General features: G+C 44.4%; 1 protein-coding gene across 1 annotated transcript in view; it reads right to left on the reverse strand.

Annotated features, from left to right (window-relative positions):
- The window catches only part of LOC146821407 (uncharacterized), a 1203178-nt gene that overhangs the window by 582862 nt on the left and 594157 nt on the right, over positions 1–26159 (reverse strand). Inside the window, exon 38 of the mRNA XM_085609844.1 lies at positions 10264–10341. Within this exon, the coding sequence (XP_085465970.1) occupies positions 10264–10341 (78 nt within the window). The remainder of the gene's footprint in view (positions 1–10263; positions 10342–26159) is intronic.

The raw sequence follows: 26159 nt of genomic DNA on the forward strand, positions 1-26159 counted from the left end.
TGCGGGATAATGTTGACAGAGGCTGTCCCCGAGCCCTGGTCTTGCTGGATCTTTCTGCGGCCTTCGACACGGTCGACCATAGCATTTTGGTCGACCGTGTGAGGAGGGCTGGTGTTCAAGGGACCACGGCCCGTTGGCTCACTTCCTTTTTGGAGGACCGCTCACAAGCTGTTCGCCTGGGTCAGTTTCTATCTCATCCTCATATTACCACCTGTGGGGTACCCCAGGGTACGGCTCTTTCTCCCCATTTATTTAATATTTATATGGCACCCTTGATCCAGTTACTCAAAGACAGAAACGTGCTGGTCCTCAACTATGCTGATGACCTTCAGCTCCTTCTTAGGGTTGATAGTTCCAACAACTCTATCACGGAATTCCAGGATACTATGTTATATATCCAAACTTGGATGGATCTCAATCATCTTAAACTGAATCCTGGTAAAACAGAGATAGTTCTTACTGGTGATAGCCATAAGCACTGGGGCCCTCATTATTAGCCCTCCGAGCTTGGCTCTCCTCCCACCCCTTCCTTGTCAGCTAAAACGCTAGGAGTACTTTTGGATAGTGATCTCACCTTGAAAACCCAAGTCGGAGCTGTGGTGTCCAAGTGCTTCTTTCAAATGCTCAAAATCCAGAAAATCCACCGTTTCCTCACTCACAACTCTTTGAATCAAGCTATGATCTCTACGGTCTTATCTCACCTAGATTATTCCAACTCTGTCTACCTGGGTATGCCCCACTACTTGTTCAAGCGCCTACAAATGGTTCAGAACCAGGCAGCATGACTGATCTATCACCAACCCAAATGGCGCACTGCCTCCCCACTGTTGAGGAAACTACATTGGCTTCCAATATTACAGCGCTGCGTTTTTAAGACTGGTTGCCTTATCTTTAAATCTTTGCATGGCACCAGCCCTGAGTTCATTAATAACTTGATGCTGCTGCACTCGGTTAGCATTGTTTTTCACGATCGTATGGCGGTGTCCAAAGTTTAACGAAAAACCCCAGAGGTCCCATCTTTATTATGAAGACTGACCTGAAGCGGCAATTGTGGCACTGACGCGAGTGCTTGAGTTCGAGGCGGGTGAGCGACGAGGAGCAGAATTTAGAAAGTGACATCGGTGGAGTGCTGCAGAGTGAGTCCGCTCCACCCACGACTACTAGTTGCCCTGAACAGCAAATGGTGGGCCGCTACTGCTGCTAGGCATTTTGTGAAGACTCGCTGCCCTTGACTGTGGGACGCCTTGGAGTTTGTTCTTTCCCTACCGGACCTACCTGTTTGCCGGGGACGCTGCGCTGAACTTGGTGAGGCCGCCAGAGGGGCTCTAATCGCCGGGACTGCGAGGACCAGGGTGCTTGTCACTCGCTCCACCCAGCACACCTGCCTCCTCTTCCCGGCCCCGCCTCAATCTGCTTCATTACTTCTCGCGGCCCCCGCTTCGCGGGAGCCGCTCGCTGCCCTTGACTGTGGGACGCCTTGGAGTTTGTTCTTTCCCTACCGGACCTACCTGTTTGCCGGGGACGCTGCGCTGAACTTGGTGAGGCCGCCAGAGGGGCTCTAATCGCCGGGACTGCGAGGACCAGGGTGCTTGTCACTCGCTCCACCCAGCACACCTGCCTCCTCGTCCCGGCCCCGCCTCCTTTCAGACCTCCCATCTGCTTTAAGCTTGCCGCTCATACGCGCTAGCGGGACGCGCGCGGGACGCAGCCCGGGGCGAAGACCGGGCAAAGAGCGGGCCGTTTGAGGCCGTTCGAGACTGTTCGTGGCTGGACTGGACATATCCCGTGGTTTGTGTGTTCTTTACAGGAAATAAGCAATGGCTACTGGCCTGTTGAGGTTGGCCCCTAAGGGCAGCAACGTTGTAGGGACTCTGGACAATTTTATTACGCGAGCCAGTAATGTCCTTGCTTACGAGATTGCTGCAACAGAACGAAGGCTTTCCTTAGATCCCTCAATTGGGAAGCGATCATCCTTGGGAGCTATCATGACCATTCCTTCTCCCGATAACTCATTACTATCTTCACTTGGTGGCTCTTCAGCTGAGGCTCTGCTAGACGATCCCCCCTCCCAGGGTCCTTCCATCCAATTTAATCCAAGTCTCCCTGGGCGCAATCATCTTGATCATACTTCCCCTGCACCTATATTCAATTGTGCTACTATGAGATCCATGACGGATCGGTCCGTAAGAAGCAAACACCCCGGGGGGAACCATTCTGCTCCAAAAGGTAAAAAACGTGAAGGGGCTCCTGTGAAATGTCCATCTAAAAAAAAGCAAAAAGTGACCCCTGTTTCGAACCAAGATAATATTACACCTTTAATTGAAAATGCTCCAGCCAACGTACCCACTCAACACTCTGCCGCATCCCCTATACCCACTATTTCTTGCTTAGAAGCTTCTCAGGGAATGAGTCCTACTGTTTTTTGGGATAGAATGGCAGTTTTAATTGATGGAAGGCTGTCTCCCTTAGTTGAGCATCTTGTTGCTCTGGAAAGGAAAATTACATCATTACTAACAGCTAAAAAACAGCCTAACATAGTGGCATCAGTACATTCTGATCTGAATCCATCTATCCATCAATTGACCACCATATCTGGTACCTCACCTACTGAACAGGTGGCCACCCAGCATACCGCCCCTAACACAGCCCAAAGTGGAGGGGAACCAACCCTTAATAAGATTTCTAGCCATGCTTGCTCTGCCATACCACGACAGGCTAGTGTACCCTCTGAATTGGGTAACTCAGAGGGTTTTTCATCCCAAATTCTTCCCCCTTCCTCGACCAACCCTGGATCTAATTCTCTCCCTAACTCTATGACTCTCCCAAGACTCGACCTACCACCAGAATGTAGCCCATATGTTGTGGTCTTAACAGGTGTACCCGAACTCCCACAAGACAGTCGAACCCTATTTGTCCTTGAAGCACAAGACAATACACTGGTTGAACACAAATAGACCATTGCCTTCATATCTAAACGGGGAAATTCTGATGGTCCGAAGAGTATCTTGGGTTGGCCAGGGTGTGAAGAATATTAGGGGTGATTGTAGAATTGTGAATTTTAGAGATCCAAGGGTAGTAAAATATGTGGGCGAGGGGGGTCGGTGTAACATGGTTGATGGAATTCACTCTCCTTTCCTCTCCTATTTCTATCCGATGGGAGTACCTAAACTTAGGAGGGAAAAACCTATTGCACAAGTAAACGCAGGGAGACCTTGTATAGTTCCTAGTGGAACACAAGAGTCTGATACACAACTTCCCCACTACAACATACCTTGTTGTAATAGGTTTAGCTCCCTGGACTGCATTGACTGACTGGAGCAAGATTTGGATCCCAGGTCTTTGACTACACTACAGATGGAGCCAATAGAGACCTCGGCTTCACCTCCACAGCCCCAGGTAAACACGGGCTCAGACACTTGGATTTCTCTGGATGTTGGCCATGACCCTAGCATAGGGAGATCATTTATATGTCCCTCAGTAGCGCCCCTTGATCGTTTAGATTCACCAGATAATAGGTACTCCTTACCAACTGGTACCGACCTGGCCACTCTTTCTGCCTGGATTCCGTCCCCATATTTGGGTGGAACCCCCAAAATAGGGTCAATACATCAAACAGAGTTGAAGCCAATGGAGACCCTCTCTGTTAATACTCCTCATTCTACTTGCTCAATTCAACTAGGGCCTTTATCTACTGCTACTTGTGGCATTTTAAATACACCCTCTGCCGTAACATCTATCTCCCATCGGTCCTATCATTCCATCAACAGGGCCATGGGGTTGAAAGTCTTGTCCTGGAATGTGGCGGGTCTATCACGCTTGTTAGAGCTTCCCGATTGGGGGGAATCCATAGATGGTCATGATATCTGTTTTTTCCAGGAAACTTGGGCATTGAAGCCCTACCACCGTGTAGGGTTCGCCACCTTTTGGGAATCAGCAGTAAGGCCAAATGGGGGGAAGGCCTTCTGGAGGGATGACTATTTGGGTACGATCTCATCTGGGATGTGCACTTAGGAGAATTAACACTGACACACCGGATATCATGTGCCTAGTTATGTCTACACTGGAAAATCAGGTACTGACCCTTATAAATATATATTCCCGTCCTGTGTGTTATGGCAAGTAGTCCACCACCTTGAGCAGTTTGGATGCCTTTTTGAGTATGACTAGCAAAGCCGACTCTCTCATAATCGGTGGGGACTTCAATTGTCATTACGAACCCCTGAACGGGTTAATTTCTCCTGTATCTCAGGAAGAGGACCAGGTGTGGGCTATACCGCCCTCCAATACCTACCCCACGAAGGCTTGGACGCCATTGGTGCTTCAACTTACCCAACTTACACTTACTTTTTCATTAAGGGCTTGCAATGGTAGGTTTCCTGCAGATAATCCAGCTAATCCAACATTCGAAAGAAACGGCCAAACCTCCATTATTGATTATTTGATGCTTAGCATGGGATTATGGCCAAGGATCCTGGATTTTAAAGTCATTAAACGTAGTGAAAGTGACCACAACCCCATTGTTGTTACCTTGGAGGGGTTTATAAATCACCACCTTCCCTCCATTGATTCATTTAGTGTAGTCCCCTTGATTGTAACTGATGGTTTGCGAAGAGTTAAATGGGAGAAGATTGCCCTATCTGACAGGAAAGTTGGTGCATTGTACTCTGAAATTTATCCTCTCTTGGAGAAAGTAATGGGAGCGCAAACCTCACTAGAGGCATACTCTGATTTAGAGCGGATCGGAGCAATACATATAGAATTATGCGCCACCCTTGAGACTCACTTTAGCCAGGCTATCAAGAGGAATGTACAATCCAAAAGGGAGAATGCTACTTGGTTTGACAAATCTTGTAGGGAAGCAAAGTCCCTGCTTTTATTAACTCTTAGAAATGGCTCTAAGATAAACATAAAAGAAGCAAGGGCACGCTTTAAGAAAACTACCACCGATGCAAAAAAAGAGTGGGAAATTAGCATATGGGAGGAAATTTCTCATGCACTAAAGAATAGGGATCAAAAAACCTTTTGGAACTTAGTTAAATCCGGGAAGTCTGGTTCGTCCCGAGCGTTCCAACCCAACCTAGGGGCGGAAATATGGCGTACATACTTCCAAGAACTTTATGTTTCGAAAACCTCACAATTGGACACTCACCCCCACCTTTTGAGTCCTTGCCCAACCCCAACCCAGGCCTTACCCCCGATGTGTACCCTCAATGAGGTTAGAGTTGCCCTTACTAAAATTCTTCCTAACAAAGCCCCAGGTTTAGATAGAATTCCCGGCGACCTTTTTAAAAGTGAACCTGATATTTGGGCTCCATACTTATTTGGTCTCTTCAACGCAATACTACTAGGGATGCCGCTACCACCAACATGGGCCGGAGCCGAGATCATACCGATACACAAAAAGGGATCTCCACTCGATCCGGCTAATTACAGGCCCATTAGCCTAATAGATGTTGCCCAGAAGATCTTTGCCCGCATCCTCCTGGCAAGACTACAAACCTGGATGGAGGAATCTAAAATCTTGACTCCTCTCCAGGCGGGATTTAGAGCTAGGATGTCTACTGTGGACCAATTGTTTAGATTGCAAATGATCCATTGGAAAAGCATAATCCTAGAAGGGGGCAGCCTTTACCTTACGTTTGTCGATCTAAAATCTGCTTTCGACATGGTTGACCGCAGCCAACTTTGGGAGTTGCTAAAGGGGATGGGTGTCCCTCTCTACCTCTGCGACCTATTTGAACGTCTCCATAAGGACACCTTCGCCAGAGTCAGATTTGGACTCCATGGAGAACTGACGGAACCATTCAAGGTAGAAAAGGGAGTCAGACAGGGCTGCGTTTTAGCCCCAACTCTCTTTGCCCTCTTCTTGAATGGACTGATTGAAGACATTTTGGCCCTAAACGATATAGACGCCCCCAAGCTCGCAGGCAGGAAAATTCCCGCACTTATGTTTGCGGATGATACGCTGCTTTTGTCTAGATCACCCATGGGTATGGTTAGAGTCCTGGATGGCTTTGCCTCCTTTTGCAAGAAAAGGAATCTAATCATCAACGTGAATAAGACCAAATACATGGTGTTCCATGCAGAAACCACCAATCGTCCAATACCAAAACTGGACGGCCTGCAACTGGAACGGGTGAATACTTTTGATTATCTGGGTTTGACCCTTAATAACAAAATGACTTGGGCCACCCAGATCTCCAAAGTAAATTTAAAACTTGTCCAGATATCAGGGGGGATTTTAAATATGTTTAAGAATAGTCATCTAAAATTAATTAGCCCTCTGGTAGAGATCTACAAATCTCAGGCTAGGGGGGTGGCAGCATATGGTGCTGAACTATGGGGCCATAATCCAGTTTTGATTTTAACCAAATCAGAAAATCGTTTTTTTAGACATTTTTTTGCATTACCGACAAGCACTCCTATTCAGCCACTTAGGATGGACTTGGGTATCCAACCAATTGCGGACATGGTCTCCTCCAGACCTGTAATGTACTGGCGACGATTATGGAGCACTCCCGAACTTGTTAACTTTCAGGAGGAACTGAAGTCCATTCTATTGCTACCTAGGGCAGGCACTATTCCCTGGTTAGCCTATGTTAAAAGATTTCTTAGGGAGATTGGGAGAGAAGACCTATGGCTCTTACCTGAGGCCACTTGCTCCTCTCTCCCAAAAAGAGCATTGGCAAAAATCCTGGAGGAATACAAGCTGACTCAGATCATACGATCGGCTAATACTCCAAACTTGACCTCGGTTTTTCTCGAGGCCAAGCTTGGGTATCGATTTGAGCCCGCAATAGATCTGATTCACCCGGTAATTGCCAAAAAATTATACCTACAATTTAGATACGGGTCTCTTCCCCTCCATTCAAGAACTAACAAATGGGCTGGCTCAATCACACAATCCTGTCCTGGGTGCGGTGCCATTGATGAAACCGAGGTTCATACAATAATCTTCTGTCCGGCATATAAAATCCCACGTAGAAAATGGATAATCCAGCTAGCTAAGAACTTAGGGGTTTCGAATCATAGAGATCTTTTCAGGTTGTTAAAATACGATTCGACCCCCGTTTATGTTATTGCGATCTCCAAATTTCTTTTTTCTGGTTCTATGGCTCTAAAACAGCTCTGCTGACCTGGGTCTCTGGTTCTAAAGCAGCTCTGCTGACCTGGTTCTCTCCCTCTAAAGCAGCTCTGTTGACCTGGTTTCTCTGGCTCTAGAGGAGCTCTGCTGACCTGGTTCTCTGGCTCTAAAGCAGCTCTGCTGACCTGGTTCTCTCCCTTTAAGCAGCTCTGCTGACCTGGTTCTCTGCCTCTAGAGCAGCTCTGCTGACCTGGTTCTGTGGCTCTAAAGCAGCTCTGCTGACCTGGTTCTGTGGCTCTAAAGCAGCTCTGCTGACCTGGTTCTCTGGCTCTAGAGCAGCTCTGCTGACCTGGTTCTCTGGCTCCAAAGTGGCTCTGCTGACCTGGTTCTCTCCCTCTAAAGAGCTCTGCTGACCTGATTCTCTGACTCTAAAGCAGTTCTGCTGACTTAGTTCTCTGCCTCTAGAGCAGCTCTGCGGACCTGGTTCTATGGCTCTAAAGCAGCTCTGCTGACCTGGTTCTCTGGCTCTCGAGCAGCTCTGCTGACCTGGTTTCTCTGGCTCTACAACGTCTCTGCTGACCTGGTTTCTCTGGCTCCACAGCAGCTCTGCTGTCCTGGTTCTCTGCACTCAAGATGCATGCACCCGACTTCGCGAGAATATATTTAAAAATAATATAAGTTTATTATAAGTTCAAATATATTATTTTTATGAATATCTTCGATAATCTCTTGCCCTAAAATGTATATTAAAGACACATATATATCATTTTGGAACATAATTTTTTTTTGCGGGAGTCGCGCACCCAGCATGCCCCAGCACGTATATGACGTCACGCGGGATCCGCCACCGCGCAAGCCTCTCGTACCGTAATGCCCATGTGTCACGAATGCACGGGAGCAGGAGTCGCGGACTGGTCGCATACCAATCACGCACATCACGTAATATTAAATGTATATGATGTAACTGAAAGACACGCAGTCGTCGCACACCGTACCTTCACGACTTTTCTAAAATGGCGGCTAGAATCCGCGCACCCACCGTGATGTGTACGCTTTGAGTGCGCGACTCCGATTTTTTACAAAGAAAATAATATAAATATAGCAAAATAAAAAACGAAATCAAAAAAAGTAATCAATATTTCAGTTAGAATTTAATTTTTTTTGCAATTTTCAGAATATATAATGTTATTTAATGAATAAAATATTTATAAATAAACAGTTAAAAAACTGTAGAAAATCAGTACACAAAAATAGGTATAACTACTATCACACTTAGAAATTAGCATTTAAAAAACCTTTGAAATTCACTGAAAAAAACCATAGGTTTCAGAGATGTTATAGTTAGAAATTAGTATTTAAAAAACCTTAGAAATTCACAGAAAAAAACATAGGTTTCAGGGGTGTTATAGTTAGCTGGCCATTTCACTCGTACAAAACCATAGAAATTCCTCCGTTATAGTTAGTTCTGCTCACTATAACTCGCGCACCCGCAATGCACTGCTGATGGTGTCACATATTGCATCATTCATGACATGGTCAGTGACATCACTGATGACATCACTGTTGACATCATTCACGTGACAATCTGATACACCTCATCATACACTAGTATAACCTTTCATCACTCATTGTAAAATACAGAGTACCATATTTGAAACCATTGACACACCAATACCAGTTACTACATACCCACTCACTGATTCCTAAGTCTACACACACAAGTACCCATTCAACAACAGAATCATTTATACATGCAGTCACTAATTAATAGAACACTATCAAATGCACTATACACATATATAGACATTGACACATCAGCAGTCATCTTAGTCGGTTATGCAGTCATCCTACTCACTCATGAAAAAAAATGAATCACACTTACATTTACTCACTTACACAATTATCCAACAACACCTCATTTATTCAAACACATAGTAACTCATAGTTAATATGTTAAGAAATCACCATTACAAATATACACTCATTCCTATAGTTACTCTCACAATCACTGACTCTTACACATACTTATTTATATACACCAACTCTCACATACAATGCCTTTCATTTTTTTACTTTGTTGAAGATGTACAACTAAAACATATATTCGCTCACCAACACACAAATAAATACACTCAGTCACCCAAACAACTGTTTCCACATGCACTCTTAAACCTATACACCTAGTCAATCAACCATTCACACATCTATGCATAGAGTTACACACACCCCATCCAACCACACACAAACTCAGTGCCCCATACAAATACTCACCCAACTAATCAATAACTAATATACACACTCATGTAGTTAGTGACCAACTGATGCAGCATGTTATACCACAACAGAGACATTGATGAACACATTCACATAGTTTAGTTACTAATCCATGTATTAAGTGCGACACTTCTAATTACTCACTTAAACAGACAGTCAGTCAGCTACTAAATCCTCCACCCAGACAGTTATATCTCCACTCAATCTTCAATACAGATTGGTATATATATAATACATATTTAAATTTCAAACTAAACCACATTCACTGGATGATGTCATCAGTGATGTCATCAGTGATGTCATTTGAGATGTCATCAGTCATGAATTATGCAATATGTGACACCATCAGCAGTGCACTGCGGGCACGTGAGTTATAGTTAGCAGAACTAACTATAACAGAGGAATTTCTACGGTTTTGTACGAGTGAAATGGCCAGCTAACTATAACAACTCTGAAACCTATGTTTTTTTCTGTGAATATATATATATATATACATACACACACACACACACACACACACATTTTTCCCTACAGGTAAGATATGTCAAATTACTATTTATAAAATCCTTAGAAATTATATAAAGAAACTACAGTTAATGTAATGGTGCAGTTACAATACAAAACCTAAAAAATACTGAAGTTCCCCAATTCACCAACTATAGAAAGCTTTACGAACTAGAACTTATACCTCTTCCATGAGCAGTTAGTGTTCTATGAACTTTGCCACACTTCCCTCAACACATACACCTGTTATCGAGGCATTTATTTAGAAGTACGTGTGAATGTGTGAAAGCATTTGCATTGCTACGATATAGTCAAATTAAATTCTTCAGTATACTCAGCTACCCCGGTCTCTTCATTTTTATCTATCTTTGTTTAGAAAAGTTTCTCTTTACAATTATTACCTTTGCTCAGTATTTTCTTGCCCACTCTTATCTTCCTTGGTTAATGCCACACCAAGACTCTCCTCTTTTTTGATGTCTCTGCAGAAAGCATATGAACTGTGATCAATCTCACATTTAAAACATTGACTATAAGAGCAAACAGTGCTATTGGCTGGATTTTCTCTCAGATGTATTTGTGAATAACATCAAAGAAGAAGTATATGGACAAATAATTTACACTAATAACTCTTTGCAGAAATTCTGCATCTGTAAGTGACTACTCTTCATGGACAAATTGAGTGGATCCTGCCCTGGGAATCAGCATCAGGATTTCAATGCGGAGCTCCCACTTCAGTATGCATGCATTATATAAACTCTCAGGATCACCCTCAGGATCAGCCTACAGTCACCTATCCATGATAGTTAATCATTCAAAAGGACATTGTTTGCACGATATGCCAAACACGAGACATGAATTAGGCTGAGATTTCAAGTTTTCCAATGAGCACTTCACTTAGAGTTTGGTGGAGAGGGTACTCCATTGCGACTGAGTGTTATCTCCATGAAAGCCTCGGTACGCTTGCCTGATTTACAGGAGGACGTACCTCTAGTATCTCCATGACTTAGCCCACTCTGACTCCGCCACCGAGATAGTGTTCTGCCAGCTGACCGAAAACAGCCTGTTGAAGATTGGCAATTTGACAGGCTGCGCGATTTTAACCAGAAGTCGAATGGACTGTTCTCACAGTCTATCACTGCTGAGTCAAACCTGGTGGTAAGGGACAGAGAAAACGTTCAAATTAGCCCCCTCACCATGGGAGAAAACACTCCAATGGTGTGGGGTTATTAGGTTTTTATTTTTCAAAATCAAACTCCCGTTTTGGAAGTTTGTTTCTGGAAAAAAACAAAAACATGTTTAAAATTTGATGAACATCCGTCAATTTGACGGTACCATCCATCAAAACTTTAACACATTGACAGGAAACACTGTGACAGCAGATCCTTCCAACGACTAGAGTTGTTTGCAGGACTGTCAGGGCGCTCTAAATTTGCATGACAGGTAGAAAAAAAAAAAAAAAAAAAAAAAAAAAAAAAAAAAAAAAAATCGATTGCCCGAACTACACTCATTTGCTAAAAATAATGGCCGCACAAATCCAGCCCAGTTTATCGTATGGTTTAGCCACTTGGTGTGGTAAGGAAGCTAACATACTAAACGAGCTCCTGTTAAAGATTTACAAGGCCGTCTTTGCGTTGCCAAAATCTGCATCTCCCGCAGGTCCGTCTGGAATTTGGCCTTCAGCACCAAAAATTCCGAGGAATGAGCGGTTTTGTCAAACTGTGTCATAAATTTCGTTCCTCTACCCCTGACTCTATGAACAGATTATGTTGGGACGAAATTAGGGTCCAGATGAAATTCGAAATACCGATGTCATGGGGCAGCTTCCTGAAATCATCTCTGGATGTGCTGGAATTACAAACTGCATGGGAAAATGGGGATGACAAAGTAAGTTTCAGCAAAGCTGCAAATGCTTCAGCAAAAAGGAAATCTCTACTGGCAGACAAAAGAGAACTCAGTAAGCGCCGGCATGGGTGGACAGTCATCAACTCGTACAAAACCTTAAGGCCTCAAGTTTATTTATCTGCTCACTTCAGTCAGCAGTTAAAAAAGAGTTTCACACATTTCAGAATGGGTGTGCACGATTCAAAAGATCTGTATCCAATCTGGAAAAAGCCCTTCTTTTCCGAGAACTGCCGACTATGCGGCTACAAATCAGAATCTTTAATTCACTTATTATGTGCCTGCCCAGCTGTTTTGCCCCAAAGGAGACAATGCTTAAAACTTATTTTTAATGCCCTGGACATTCGCTCGAGCAGGCAAGCGGTAATAAGATGGCTGGAGGGCACGTCCATCATCTTGGCCTGCCGGAGCGTCAAATATATGACAATGGTTAGAAAACTTTTATATCAGGCTGATGCCGAGTAATTTGGATTGTAGTCATCTCCTTATAGTCAATCCACTATAATAATCAAGCGGACAGTAAGCCACGCCCCTTTGCCAGCTGCAAATAGACAGCAAAGTCCATTAAAGCCTTTAATATTAGGGCAGTATCATATTATTTCTCTTTTGCAAGAGGTCCTTATATTTTATTTATGCTGTTTAATCTTAATTTGCATCCCCCACCAGGGTGTAATATAGTCGCTACATAGGCACTGATGAGAATATTTTTGTGAGTAGGAATTTCTGTGTATTCAACGTAACGCAATTGCACTTTTTAAATATGTAATGTAATTTTTATCATGATTTTATGCAAATAGGGATGGGGAATTGTAATGATTTTAACAAATCAAACAATAAATCGAAATTGAATTGACAGGTATTCTGTCGAGGTAACAGAGTTTCTTTGTCTGTTGTAAAACCCCAGTACCAAACTCTAAGGGCCATATGTAGGTAACATACTATTTACCGATTCATAAATACCGAATTTTACCGATTCGGTATTTATGAATCGGTAAATAGTATGTAGGTAAATAATCGGTAATTATTACAGATTCGGTAAATGTCGGTATTTATGAATCGGTATTTACCGAATCGGTAATAATGCATCCCTTCCCATTCATTCCTATGGGCCTGGAGGCCCATAGGAATGAATGGGAAGCCAGTTACAATTACCGATTAGGTGAATACCAAATCGGTAATAGGGGAGGCATTATCATGGGTGGCAGGGTGTCACATTGACACCCTGTTGCACCCCTGATTCGTGCATGTGTGCACATGTGGCGCACATACATGCCCTAAGGGCATGTATGTCTGCCACATGGCACTTTACAAATAGCACAAAAATGCTTTTTGTAAGGTATTCGTCATTTACCATCAACTTGTAGTTGGTGGTAAATAACAAATCCAGACACCAATAATGCACTCACTTGATTGCCCCCTACATTGCATTTCTGGATTCGGTATTTACCGAATTGGTATTTTACGGATTTCTTAAAATTCCGATTCGGTAAATACCGAATCCAGAAATCAGCCACCTACATCTCAAGTGCCTCAATACCGGTCGGTAACGGGATATTTACCGATTTTCGGCCGTTACCGACCGGTATTGAGGTACCTACATGAGGCCCTTTGAGCAAACTAGAGGAAGATAGTTATACCTATGGAAGTCTGATACTGTGGAAGAAATTTGTTTATAGCAGTAAAGTGATGAATAGCTGTAGAAGGCCCTCAGTGGGCACTCTCCTGCTGTTGGTAACACATGATCAGGTAGAGAGTGGAATACAGGACTGAAGACATGGTAAACAGATGATTTACCCACTGGTGTGGGACACTGGTGTCAAGAGCAATGAAACTTATTGTTGGATCCATGGTGATAACTTTTTATTTTTGCTAAGGGACCCTTGTACCTAAAAACAATTCAGTACCCTTGGTCCCTTATGATCCTAGGGTTTGTCCTTGTTTACTGAAACTTGATGTACAAAAAGTGGCATAGATCAGTGAAATAAAGGACAGGGAGGTGTTTCGTGAAATCCAGTAGTTCATGTGGCATTAAGGTTTTTGGACAGTAAAAATGGGAAAGTGAGGAGTGTTAGACTATAAAAATGCAAGCCAATTGGCAGTGTGGGTCTGAAAGAGGTGATGCGCTGTCAATAAGACTGATGGTGTGGGTGAGGCTGTGACAGAAGTGTTACATTACAATAAGGCTTCGGATAAGCAGCACAAATTGCATACTGCTTCCTTGTAGCGGATTTTGTTTCAGCTACATAATACTTCAGGGAAGAAAACTTCAGGTGGAGGACAGTGACACACTTTTCAGCTAAGATGTGATCTCTCACCTGATAAATGTGAGGCTTACTCACTTTGTTTTATGGCTGATGAAGGTAGCACTCTAAATCTGGTGTTTGTTTTTAGCAGACTTGTTACATCTTTAAACCAGGTACTATTTTTGTATAGTCAATCAATCAATCAGGGATTTGTGAAGCACGCTACTCACCCATGAGGGTCTCAAGGCACTGGGGGGGTGGGGGCGTGCAGCTCAGATTCAGCCGAAGAGCAAGGTCTTGAGGCTCTTCTTGAAGGTGTGCAGAGTGAGGGAACGTCTGATGTTGAGCCGGAGCTCGTTCTAGGTCTTTGCCGCGATGTAGGAGTAGGCTCTTCCACACACTCTGGCTCTGTGGATGCCTTGGATTACGGCGAAGGCGAGGTCGGCAGAGTAGAGGTTTTCTTGGGTACATGGAAGGAGACTCTTTCGTTGAGTTATTGGGGTTCGTTGTTGTGGAGGGATTTGTAGGCGTGAGTGAGTAGCTTGAATGTTACTCTCTTCTCGACGGGGAGCCAGTGGAGGTCTCGTAGGCATTAGGTGATGTGTTCTTGCCGTGGGATGCCGAGGACGAGTCTGGCTGCGGTGTTGTGGATGGTCTGGAGTTTACGGAGCAGGGAATTGTTGATTCCGGCATAGAGGGTGTTTCCATAGTCCAGTCTGTTTGTTATGAGTGCGCGGGAGATTGGCAGAGTGAAGCCATACGACACGTGATTATGTAAACTGTTACATGTTGTATAAGTTGCAGCTACGGAGCACCGCAATGCAGTCGTTCAGATTATTTGAGTATTGGAGGAAAATGCTATAGTTAACGGACTATACTAAATGTTATTACCTATATTGTATATGCCTAATGATGTAACCATGTAGCTATAGTGTTGTTTCATTTTCTGGATTTTATGACCACCTATTGGTACTGTGTGGTGCTTTCCCTGACAATGTACTACTTTGTATTCATGTATACAAAACAAAACATAAAAAACCTTTAATAAACAGATCCCCAAAAAATAAACAATTAGTGCGCGGGGGATGGTCTTTCTGAAGTCGGGGGGATCCACTTGAAGGTCTTGCAAAGGATGCAGAGGGTGTTAAAGCACTTGGAGGAGACAGCGTTGATCTGTCGGGTCATGATGAGGGAGGAGTTGAGTATGATGCACAGGTTCTGGGCATGGTCCGTGGGAATGGGGGTTTGCCAAGGGCAGTGGGCCACCAGGAGTTGTTCCATGCTGAGGGGGTGGGTCCGGGGATGAGGACTTCTGTCTTCTCTGAGGATGAAGACTTCTGTCTTCTCCAAGTTGAGCTTCAGACAGCTGCTGCTCATCCAGGAAACAATATCTTTTATTCCTTCCTGGAACCTGAGTCTGGTGGTCTTGCGTTCCTTTGTGAGGGAGAGAATGAGCTGGGTGTCGTTGGTGTAGGATACTATGCTGAGCCCATGCTGTTTGATGATGGCGGCGAGGTGGGCCATGTAGCTATTGACGACCCTAGGGCTGAGTGATGATCCTTGGGGTACTCTGTAGTTGATCTCTGTGGGTTCAGAGAGGAAAGGTGGGAGTCTGATTCTTTGGGTTCAGCTGGTGAGGAAAGATCAGATCCAGTCGAGGGGGCGGTTCCCTGTATGCCGGTGTCATGGAGTCTGACAGTGAAAGTGCAGTGGGAGATGGTGTTAAAGGCTGCAGAGAGGTCTATTAGGATAAGGGCTGCGGTGTGGCCCTGGTCGAGGAGAGTGCAAATGTCGTCTGTGGTGGCGAGGAGGGTGGTTTCGGTGCTGTGGTTTCTGCGGAATCTGGATTGGGAAGAGTCGAGGATGGAGTAGGCCTCAATGAAGTTTGTTAGCTGGATGTTGATGATCTTCTTGGTGACTTTAGCTGCGAAGAGGAGCAGAGAGATGGGTCTGTTTTTTTTTAGGTCTGTTGAGGGCTTCTTGAGGAGGGGCTTGACTTCGGCGAGTCGTAAGGCAATGTGCCGGAATCGAAGGTGGCGTTGATGGTGCATCGTTGCTCGGGTGCTATGGCGGCGGCAGCTCTGTGGAAGATGTGCAGCGGGCAGGGGTCCGTGGCGGCTCCAGAGTGAATGCTCTTCATGGTTGTGGCGGGGTCTTCGGTGGTGACCAGGGTCCAGGCGGAGATGGAAGGCTGGCTGGCATTGCTGGAGGTAGGTGTGGTTTTGGTGTCTGGTGTCCGTTTGTTGAAGTTGCCATAGAGGGACTTGATTTTTTTTTTTAACAACAAATTTTATTTGGTTATTTTGCAATATGTAGGGGTCACAGCCCCGCCAAACCATTTAAGGCAGAAGGATAATTTGCTCCAACAACCACATTTCTGACTTATAACAACACCCATTAAACATGCAGGTGTAATAAACAAATAACAGACAGTTCCCGGTCTCCACATTTGAGCAAATGGTGCATTCGTCATAGCGTGCATTATAAAACAAGTCAGTATATCCATTTTAAAACATACATTGGGAATAGTGAAGCTCAAGAAAAGCAGGGCCATTCACAGGGGTCTACCTCGGGCAAAGGAGGAAGGTCGATTCCACGAGAGTCCATATTTTGCTATGTTTCGCAGGGCACCCTCGGGCCTCAAAAACAGCAATCTCAGCTCCCATACATTTATCTAGCTCAGTTTTCCATTTACCTAAGGTCCGGGGAGATGTCGCCTTCCACATTTGCGCTATGTCCCTCTTGGCCACAGTGAGAGCTAAAAACAATAGGTGCTGTTTGTACCTATTCCACCCAACATCATCTGTCTAGTGTAACAAGAAGAGTCGTGAATCTAGTGGGAGGACCCACGACAGCACCTCGTGAAGGCATGATCTGATCCTATGCCATAAGGGCTGTAATGCCGAGCAGCTCCAGACTGTGTGTAAGAATGTCCCTTCCTCCCTGTCACACCTCAGGCATGTGGGGGATTGGATAACACCCATCCGCCACAGGAGGACCCTTGTGAAATATGCGCGGTGTAGATATTTAAATTGGATGAGCCGATAGCGCATGGAAACTGCCTCACCCCTTGGGCTAGCGATGGCTTCAGCCCAGGAGGGACTGGATTTTGAGATGGAAGTAGGAGCAGAGTTTGTTGAAGAGGTCCTGGTAAGGTGTGACGGCTTCACGGGGGGGTTTGGTGAATTCCTGAATGATGCTGAAGAGTTCCTTCGAGTTGCTGGAGTTGGCGAAGATTTTGTCCTGGATGAAGGTCCTTTTGGTGGATCTGACGTGTTTGTGGTATTCTGTCATGGCATTCTTGTAGGTGGTCCGATCTTCTGGGGTTTTGCTGCTTCTCCATAATTTCTCGAGACGTCTGCAGGTGCATCTGGATTCTCGAAGGTGGGTGGTCAACCAGGTGGCTTTCATGGGGTGCTGTCAGTCGAAGTTGTGGAGGGGGGGAAGCTTGTCTGCGCAGTTGGTGATCTATCTGTGTAATTCCTTGGCTGCAGAGTTGATGTTGGTCGTGGTGGGAGGGGGGTCATGGTTTAGGGTGGAGTTGAGGTGCTCCTCGGTGACCTTGCTTCAATTCCTACACGGAGGGCGTGGTGTAGGTTTGTGAGCGGTGGTTTTCTCGAAGGAGAAGTGTACAAAGTGGTGGTCCATCCAGGGGGGTTGCTTGGTGTGGCTGAAGTGGATGTAGTTCCCTCCTGCAAAGATGAGGTCGATAGTGTGTCCTGCCTTGTGGGTAGGGGTGGTGATGAGCTGTTTCAGTCCGATGTTGGCGGGGTTGTCCATGAGGGTGGTGGAGTTGGGGTCACTGAGGTTTTCGAGGTGGAAGTTAAGGTGTCCGAGCAGTAGGTAGTCAATGTAGGCGATGACGTGGGGCGCGATGAGGTCGGTGACGGTTGTGGATGATCGCGGTTCGTGGCCCGGGATGTCTGTAGGTGAGATTGCCATGTAGGGTCATTCTGGGGCTGGTCTGCATCTGGAAATGGAGGTGTTCCGTGGGGGACGAGGAGTTGTTCGTGCTGGAAGTGGTGAGTAGGAGGAAGTTCTTGTGCGCGATGTCGAGTCCTCCTACTGCGTGGTTGGGGCATTCCTTCCTCTGGATCTTGTATCCATCAGGGATGGCAGTAGCGATTTCGGGCAGAGGTGGAGTTGGTTTAGGTTTTCATGAAGAAGGCGACGTCAGGCGAGAGGGTGTCGAGGAGGTCCCAGATCTCTACTGTGTGTCTGTGCAGGGAGCGTATGTTGAGGAGGATGCACCTCAGGGGTTTGGGTGCGCTGGCGTCCAGCGGGAGGGCGATGGCTGTGGGGGTGCGGAGGTTGGTGAAGGTTTGTGGCAGAATCTGCAGGAGAATTGGCTGTGGGTTGTGTTCGGCGTGGACAGCTGGCACTTGTTTTTCCTTCCGGGGTTAAGTTTGTGGAGGGCGGCTGAGTCTTGGTGGTGGTTGGTCGGGAGACCAGGGTCCCAGGCACTGGTCGCGGTCGGGTCACGGACGGGCTTGCCTTTGGCGCACCAGCGGCGGGGCCACAAAGTGGCCACCATTTATTAGGGAACGGGGGAGGGAACACAGCTGGGAAGCACGAGCAGGAACCGGCAAGGGGGAGGGGCCACAAGGGCTGCAGCAGCGGGAGCGGAAAGGAAGACAGAACAGTCAATACAAACAGGCACAGAACAAAAACAGAAAGGCACAAATAGACAAGCAGAGAAGAAAACAAACAGAAAACAGAGGGCTGGCTGAGCGGACCAGCAAAAGAGCAAGGCTCTCCCACTGGACCACCAGGGATAAGGCGCAGGTAGTGATCTAGCTGTCATCAGCTTTTGACTGCTTCTTCTAGGCAGAGTCTAATAGATTTGACTCAGAGACTTGTGGTTTCCAGTGACTGAGCTGATGTTGATTGAAGCGATTTTGAGAAGGTTAGTGGGTAGTCTCCTACTTCTTTTACAGAAACTACATTTTTGATAGTGTGTTTTGATGTTTCAAAGTGGCATACCAATAATTTGGAATGACTTCCATTTCCGTCATAGTTACACATAATTAAACAACATGCTGTAGCATTTTAGGCAGTTTTTCTGGTAAAACAGGATAGATCACAAACATTTGATAGAGCGAATTTCCTAATTTTGCAAACAAAAAGTATTTAACTGCAAAGTGTGACATTTTAGGCTCAGTAACACAAGTATAATAAATTCATTTTATTTGTAGTAGGTAATTATACTTAGGTATTGCAAGCATAAACAAAGTAACATAATGTATTGCTTTTAAGTTAGGCTGACCACCAATGCCATATTAACGTTGATTTTACATGCTAAGGTTAAAAGGCCTGTTTTTGCAGTAAATTGTTGTCTTGTAGAAGATGTTTTTTTCTTCTTCTGCAGATGCACTAACTTTCCAGAAGCCTCCTATTAGCTAGTGAATAGGCATTTGTTATGTAGTAGGCAACTGATAGTGAGGTTCTCACCGGGAGAAGAGGAGATAGCAGGAAACGCAACTCGTGGGAAGAACAGTCTGAACCACGAGATGGGGACGATGTATCTCTTCAAGGACATGATTCTGTAACCTACTGTAAAGACGTGAGAAACTAGGGAGTACACCTGCTCCCAAGGTTTGCTGAGACCGGAATGGATGTTGGGTATGGGGGGATGTAACAGTTGTTGCAATTATGTTTTAGCAAATTTATTGTGTGTGTTCCTTGAGCAGAATAGGAGAATTAGGGATTTCCTTTTCGGAAGAGACCACTCTGAGCCCTTTTCATTTTTCATCCAGAAATGTATGCTGATTTATAACTGAGAATACTTTCCACCTTGCACAATTCTCTATTGCCTAAATGTGAAGGCTTCATGTCTCAGCATTGCCATTCTCTTATCAGAAGTCTTTATTTGGGTTTTTGAGCTGACACTTTTTTTGCTTATATATACAAAACTGCCACTCTTATGCCTAAACTCGATTAATCTAGATTAGGGAATTCCTTTTTGGTACACACTTGCTGTATTTTCTCTATATTATTTGTAATACTCACTAATGCTGTACTTTATCTTGCATTGAAATACTGAATAATGGAGTAATCTGTAATGGTGATGACTAAAAATGAATACTAATTGAATAAATATATCAAGCTGAATTAATTTGTTAATAAAACAGTAAGTCACGCCATTTCTCTTTAGTAATTGTTGTGAGCCCCTAAATGGATTTCTGGATTCATGGTGTTTGATTTAAATGATTGCTCCTTCACAATTCTCCTAGTCGATGAACAAAGGTCCACACGACCAAGAGCGGGGGTTATTTAATGATTACAGTCAAAGATTGAGATACAAGAATCCCCACTCCAGCTCCTTATTGGAGAATGTCACGTTTTTAAAGTATCACAAAATAAATACCTTTGAGTTCATGCTCTCACTTATATCCACTTGATAAGTTTAAAATATAAAGCATAACTTCAAGTGCCCTGCTTCTAAAGCAATCTCTCAATTCCTTAATGTATGGCCATGGTTACATGTGATCATTATGCAAATAATTACATTTTTATAAATGCATGAATTATTCTTTAAATATATGTCTGTGTATGAAAAACTGCATTCACTGATTTGTATTCCGAAATAACAAGTAAGGATATATACGTGTGTGGTTTAGACATTAATATATACATTTAAAATATACATTTACATTTATTTATCATACATAGAAAACATGGCAGTGCCAGTGTTGATGGATAACAAATGCTCATTCTCCGTGAGACACATGTTCAGTTGTGACATTGCTACCTGTGACTTCATAAGTCATGATGTCATTGCAAATTGCTATGCTAATTAGTCCCTCACTATTTCTTACGTCTGATCTAGAACAGCTTTAGCTGTCACAACAGCCCATGCAGTCACATAAATTCATAAATAACAAATACAAACTTATACACACACACACAACCAGACTGTCTTTAGGTTAGCCCTCTTCATCCATTGGTCTCTTCAACCACCATTCACATTTTGCTTCTGTCTTCAGCAGCACATGCCATGGGGCATTGAGTCAACCCATTTTTGCCAGAGGCCCTCTTGCATGGTGAATGTCAGCATTTGATCTGATCATGTACCCATCTATCTAAAAAAGTGCACTTCAATTCCAGGGCTGATACTTCACTTTGCCATGCTTTTCCCTCTCCAATCTGTATCCTTGTTATGTTTTTCTTGTGTGTTTAAGCTGAGTCTTCAGGTTGCAGTAATGCAAACCCAAAGTGAATTTTTTCCCTGTGCATTAGAGGTTAGAAGAGAGAAGAAGGGAGAGAAAAGAGGAGAGGAGAAGGAACTGGAGGTGAGGGATGAAGGGGATGGGAAGTGAGGGATGAAGGACAGGGGTGGGGTAAAGGTGGGGTGGGCGTGAGTGGTAAAGGAGTGGGCTATTGTAAGGCACTGCAGGAAGATCCGGAAAGGGAGATGAGGTGAAGTCTGAGAAGTGGAAGGGACTGGATTAGGGGAATTAAGGGAATGAAATGGTTGAAAGGGATGGAACTGAATGGAAGAGTTGCTAAGTGAACTGAAAGGAAGTGAATAGAAGAGACGGTAAGAAAAAAGAAAGGAAAGAAGGAAAGGGGGAAGAGAAAGGAAACTAAGGGAAGGGAAAGGGAGGAAATGAGAATGTAGGGCAGGGGAGGAGAAAGAAGTGATAGAAAGGGAAATAATCAAAGGATAGCAGACAAGACGAAGGAAAGGATAGATGAAGACAGGCAGAGATAAAATAAAATTGGAGATGAGTGGAGAAGTAGGAGCAGTGTTTGAAACGTAAAGAAAGTAGAATATGAACACTATTTGGTACATATGTTGATCTTGAGGTATAATAAACTCTTCCTACATAAAAAAGATATTAAACACAGAGGTGATGTGGTGAGGTAATACGATGGAAAAACTAGAACCCATGATTTTAGTTAGAGCTGATGCTTTTATAGCTGGAGATGGGAAAGCATTCTTTAAAAGAAAACAGCCTTTAAAGTGGAGTCTGAAAATTGGAAAAGAACTAAGGGGTCGATTAGGTTGGCGGGCGGATTGCCACCGCCCGTATGGCGGTGGTGATCCACCCACTAATTCCCCCCGCCCGCCTACCATTTCCCTCGCCATATTACGATGGCAGGGGGGACCCCTGCAGACGGAAAGACAGTCCGCCGGTTTTCCGCCGGTCAGACAGGCGACCGGGCGGAAAAGAGCTTCTATATGGTGACGTGTCTGCAAAACACTGCCATTCATTTCAGGATGGGCGGTGATGCAGGGCTTACCATGGCGGAGACCCCGCCATGGAAAGCCAGGCGGAGTTTGCTTTTGGGGGCCTGTTGTGAGCCCCCAGGGGTTGGGGGAGTTGGGGGTGCACTTGGGGGGTACCCATGGTACCCCCCTCCATTTGCATGCACAATGTGGCAGGCACCACGCGGTGCCTGCCACATTGTGCATGCAAATGCACGACATACATATATTGCATTGTGGCGGGTGCTGCTTAAAGCACCGCCTGCCACAATGCAATATATGCGGAATGCCACTGCCACCGTGGCAGTGGCATCCTAATTTCCATGGCGGGACCTCCGCACCTATGGCGGTCGGTCCCGTTTCCCGGTACGGTGCATCATAATAGGCCCCTAAATTTGGAGGAAAATTCAAAAGAGGAATTTTCTGCTCTGAAAATATGTTAGAGGAAATTCCTCTGGATGTGGCACTGCCTCACAAAATCTGAGAATTTTCCATCACTATCCCAAGTTAAATCAGGCCCCAGGTATATTGTCCATGTGCTACACTAGGCTCTTGGATAGACTTCATGTGCCTGGTGGTTCTTCTGAGCTCTCACTTTGTAAGTTTGTATGCAAAGTTGTCGCATCACACAACTAGCTACATTTTTGTAAGGGCTAAATCCTTGGACTTGCCTAGTTGCTTCAGATGTGTAACAAAATTACTGTAGTGGAGTTAAGGTTGGATTGATCAGCCATTAGGTTAGCTCAGTTGGTTGGACATACCTCATAGTTGTGAATCCCAGTGAACGGACGCAGTTTGACATCTTAGTGATGGTCATTAAATGAGGGTAGTTTTGTTGGGTATTGGCAGCAACTCTTAATGGCACCAGAAATTAACTATGGGGCATATTAACAAGCGGCAGCGATAATTATCTCTGGCCGCTCTTAGCGAGAAAAATGTTTTCGCTGGCTATCGCAGAAAATTATCGCCATGCTAGCGTTGTATTAACAACGCATAGCGCAATGGCGATAATTTCCCAGCGATAGCGATGTTTCCATGGAACATCACTGGTTTTCCAGCGATGTTCCATGGAAAACGGCGATACCTTTGCTGATACGACCCTGTTGTCGTATCAGCATAATCCACCCCAATGGTAAGTATAGCTAAGTGTGCATTTTAGTAGACGTTAGTTTTTGGAGAAAACAGCTGTTTTATCCAAAAACTAACGTCTGCTAAAATGAGTGGGCAGCCTTGTAAATATCACGATGTGTACATCAGCGATATTTACAAGGTTGTACTGCCCAGTGACGCCCACTTTGCATCTCATTAGAGATGCAAAGGGAGGCGTCGGGTAAAAGGGTTCTAACATGCGCTAATGCATGTTATCACCCTCTTGTAAATAGGGCGATATTTTTATCTCCGCTTTTTTGGCTTTAAAAGCCAAAAAAGAAGAGATATGGCCCTTGTAAATATGCCCCCAAGTTCTTAGTGGGATCCATATAAAGCAGTCTTTGTTGCAATTATAAACAATGGCATAAGTCTTTTCAGTGTACTTTAAGTATGTTTACTTGTATTTTGTGTAAAAACAACATATTCATTAGACTTGCTTTTCTTTCAATGCAGTGTTTCCATCACTGCCACCCATCAAGTTCTCCCCATAATTAAACATTGTATTTGGGACTATTCTGTAAAAGTTACACATATATCATACAGACAATAATATCAGCCCTTGTATTCATACATACAAAGTCATTGTTTGTAACAGTCCACGTTTAAAGCACACTTTTAGACATTGTGCGATTTATCATACATTATAGCTGGGATTATTTGTATCTGCCATATATAGTGGAACATATATCTTTCCCCCACATACTGGGGAAACTGCTTAAAATACTCTTATTCACAAGATTGCACATCATTAAGCAGTTAACCGGCGTTTCATAATATTCCACAATACAGACTGAGGAGCTACTTTGCTGGTTAGGTCTTGAGTTATATTTCAAACACCTATAGATATATAAATACTGATAGGGATTTGAAATACTACTTACTGCCTAAACAGCAATGTAAAGGTCTCATGAAGTAAAACATCACAATGTAATGGTAATCACATTATGATTACCATAATGTAATGTACTGTCATGTAAACCATTGCCTTGTAACAACTGACATGCCTGATGATGGAGTTAACTCTCATATACTACCTGGGGCCGTATTATGCCTGGAGGAGGGGCAATGGACATGTGCCTCTGCTTTGTGAACCTCAGGGTACTTTGGCATTAGAGAAGGGGCCATAGATGCTTGTAATTGCATTTATATAGCGCTTACTACCTCAGATGAGGCGTTGAAGTGCTTTACGGTGAGAAGCACCGCTACCCGGGAGCCCTAAGTTAGTTCCATGCATTATCTTCTTTGCAGTACATTAGTGACTTAGGTGTGATCATTAGAGGGGGAGGGTATGTGAGAAGTAAATTATTTTTTAAGGAGACTTGAGATTTATGAGTATACAAAAAAGGCATGTAAGGTAAGGAAAAGGGCATTTTAAATACAGGAAGGAAAGAGCAATTCAAGGTCATGCAGGATTTTAGGCAATGTAGCATGTAGGTGTTTATGCGACAGTGTGCAATCTGTGGATGTAAACCTGTGTTTTAAATTCTGCCCAAAAGTAAAGTGGCTTTTTAAAGACACAATAGATACTCACCTCAGTGCGACATCCTGCCTAATGCTTGCTGACCCCTTTAGCAGCAACTGTGTGACATTACACATCCCAGTACACATGATTACAAATTGGCGACACCACCATCCCCCCACTGTATGCAATGCAAACAATACATTCAAATCTAGCACCTACTACAATAGTATATTCAATTCCATAAAGTATTGTTACAGTTTATGCAAATCATTTTTCACCACAGATAAACTACACATATTACATAAACATTTTATTTATAACACTCACGAACCTAAAATATTACAAGGTAGCAATCAAAATTCAGTGCATGTTTATGTGACCTATTTAATACCTGGTTTGGAAGGTGCTGTCCCCTGTGTCCACCGGAAGAACACCCCCCCAGAAAAGACACCATGTCCAGCAGAATGGATGTGTCTGAGGTCACCATGATCATCCAGCATCCACCTTGCCTCGTGGTAGAGCACACCTGGCACCTACTCATAGGCACACATACATCCAGCATATGCGTGCACTGTACCCTTCATGTATGTTCAAATCACAGGCACACATACATCCAACACATGCATTTGATACACACACACTGTATCCTTCATGTATTCTACCAGTCACAGGTACACATTCACCTAGCACATGAACTTATTCTGCACGCACTGTACAGCACTACATACTTCAGGTACTGTACCACCCATAGGCACATGCACCTCCAGAACATGCACACACCATGCACACACTGCTCAGTGCTGCATTAGCCCTGTACCCTCATTGGCGCCCTCCCCAGGCACACATACACCCAGCACAGATACACCACTTCTGCGCTGTGCAGCACTTCACACAATTATAATGTAGCCAAAGGTGAGTGAAGCACGCAGCAGCGGAACTTTAAAAAGTGAGTGAGCCTTTTGGCCTCATGCCAGTGACAGCAGTTAAGAAGGACATGTTCTTTCCTACTGATTTCTACACAGTATGCTGCCACCACCGTGCTCATGGTGCTCAACTCCTGGTGAAGGTAGTATCCCTCCAACATATGAGGGTGGCGCTTTGGGTGCTCCTCCCAGTCCAACAAGACTGCAATCTGTGAGACAGGTCTATGTCATGACCCACATGCACGATCTATATTTGCTTATGACAACAAAAATCAACATTAGGCATCCAGACATCAGTACAGTTGGGCAGTCGGGGAGTGGAGCACATCCTTTAATATGCAGAAGAATTTTTTTACCCTACTGAGGCGCACATAAAATAAGGAGCACTGTCAGTGCACACACTGAGGGT

Source organism: Triturus cristatus, chromosome 6 (genome assembly GCF_964204655.1).
Source record: "Triturus cristatus chromosome 6, aTriCri1.1, whole genome shotgun sequence".
NCBI lineage: Eukaryota > Metazoa > Chordata > Amphibia > Caudata > Salamandridae > Triturus > Triturus cristatus.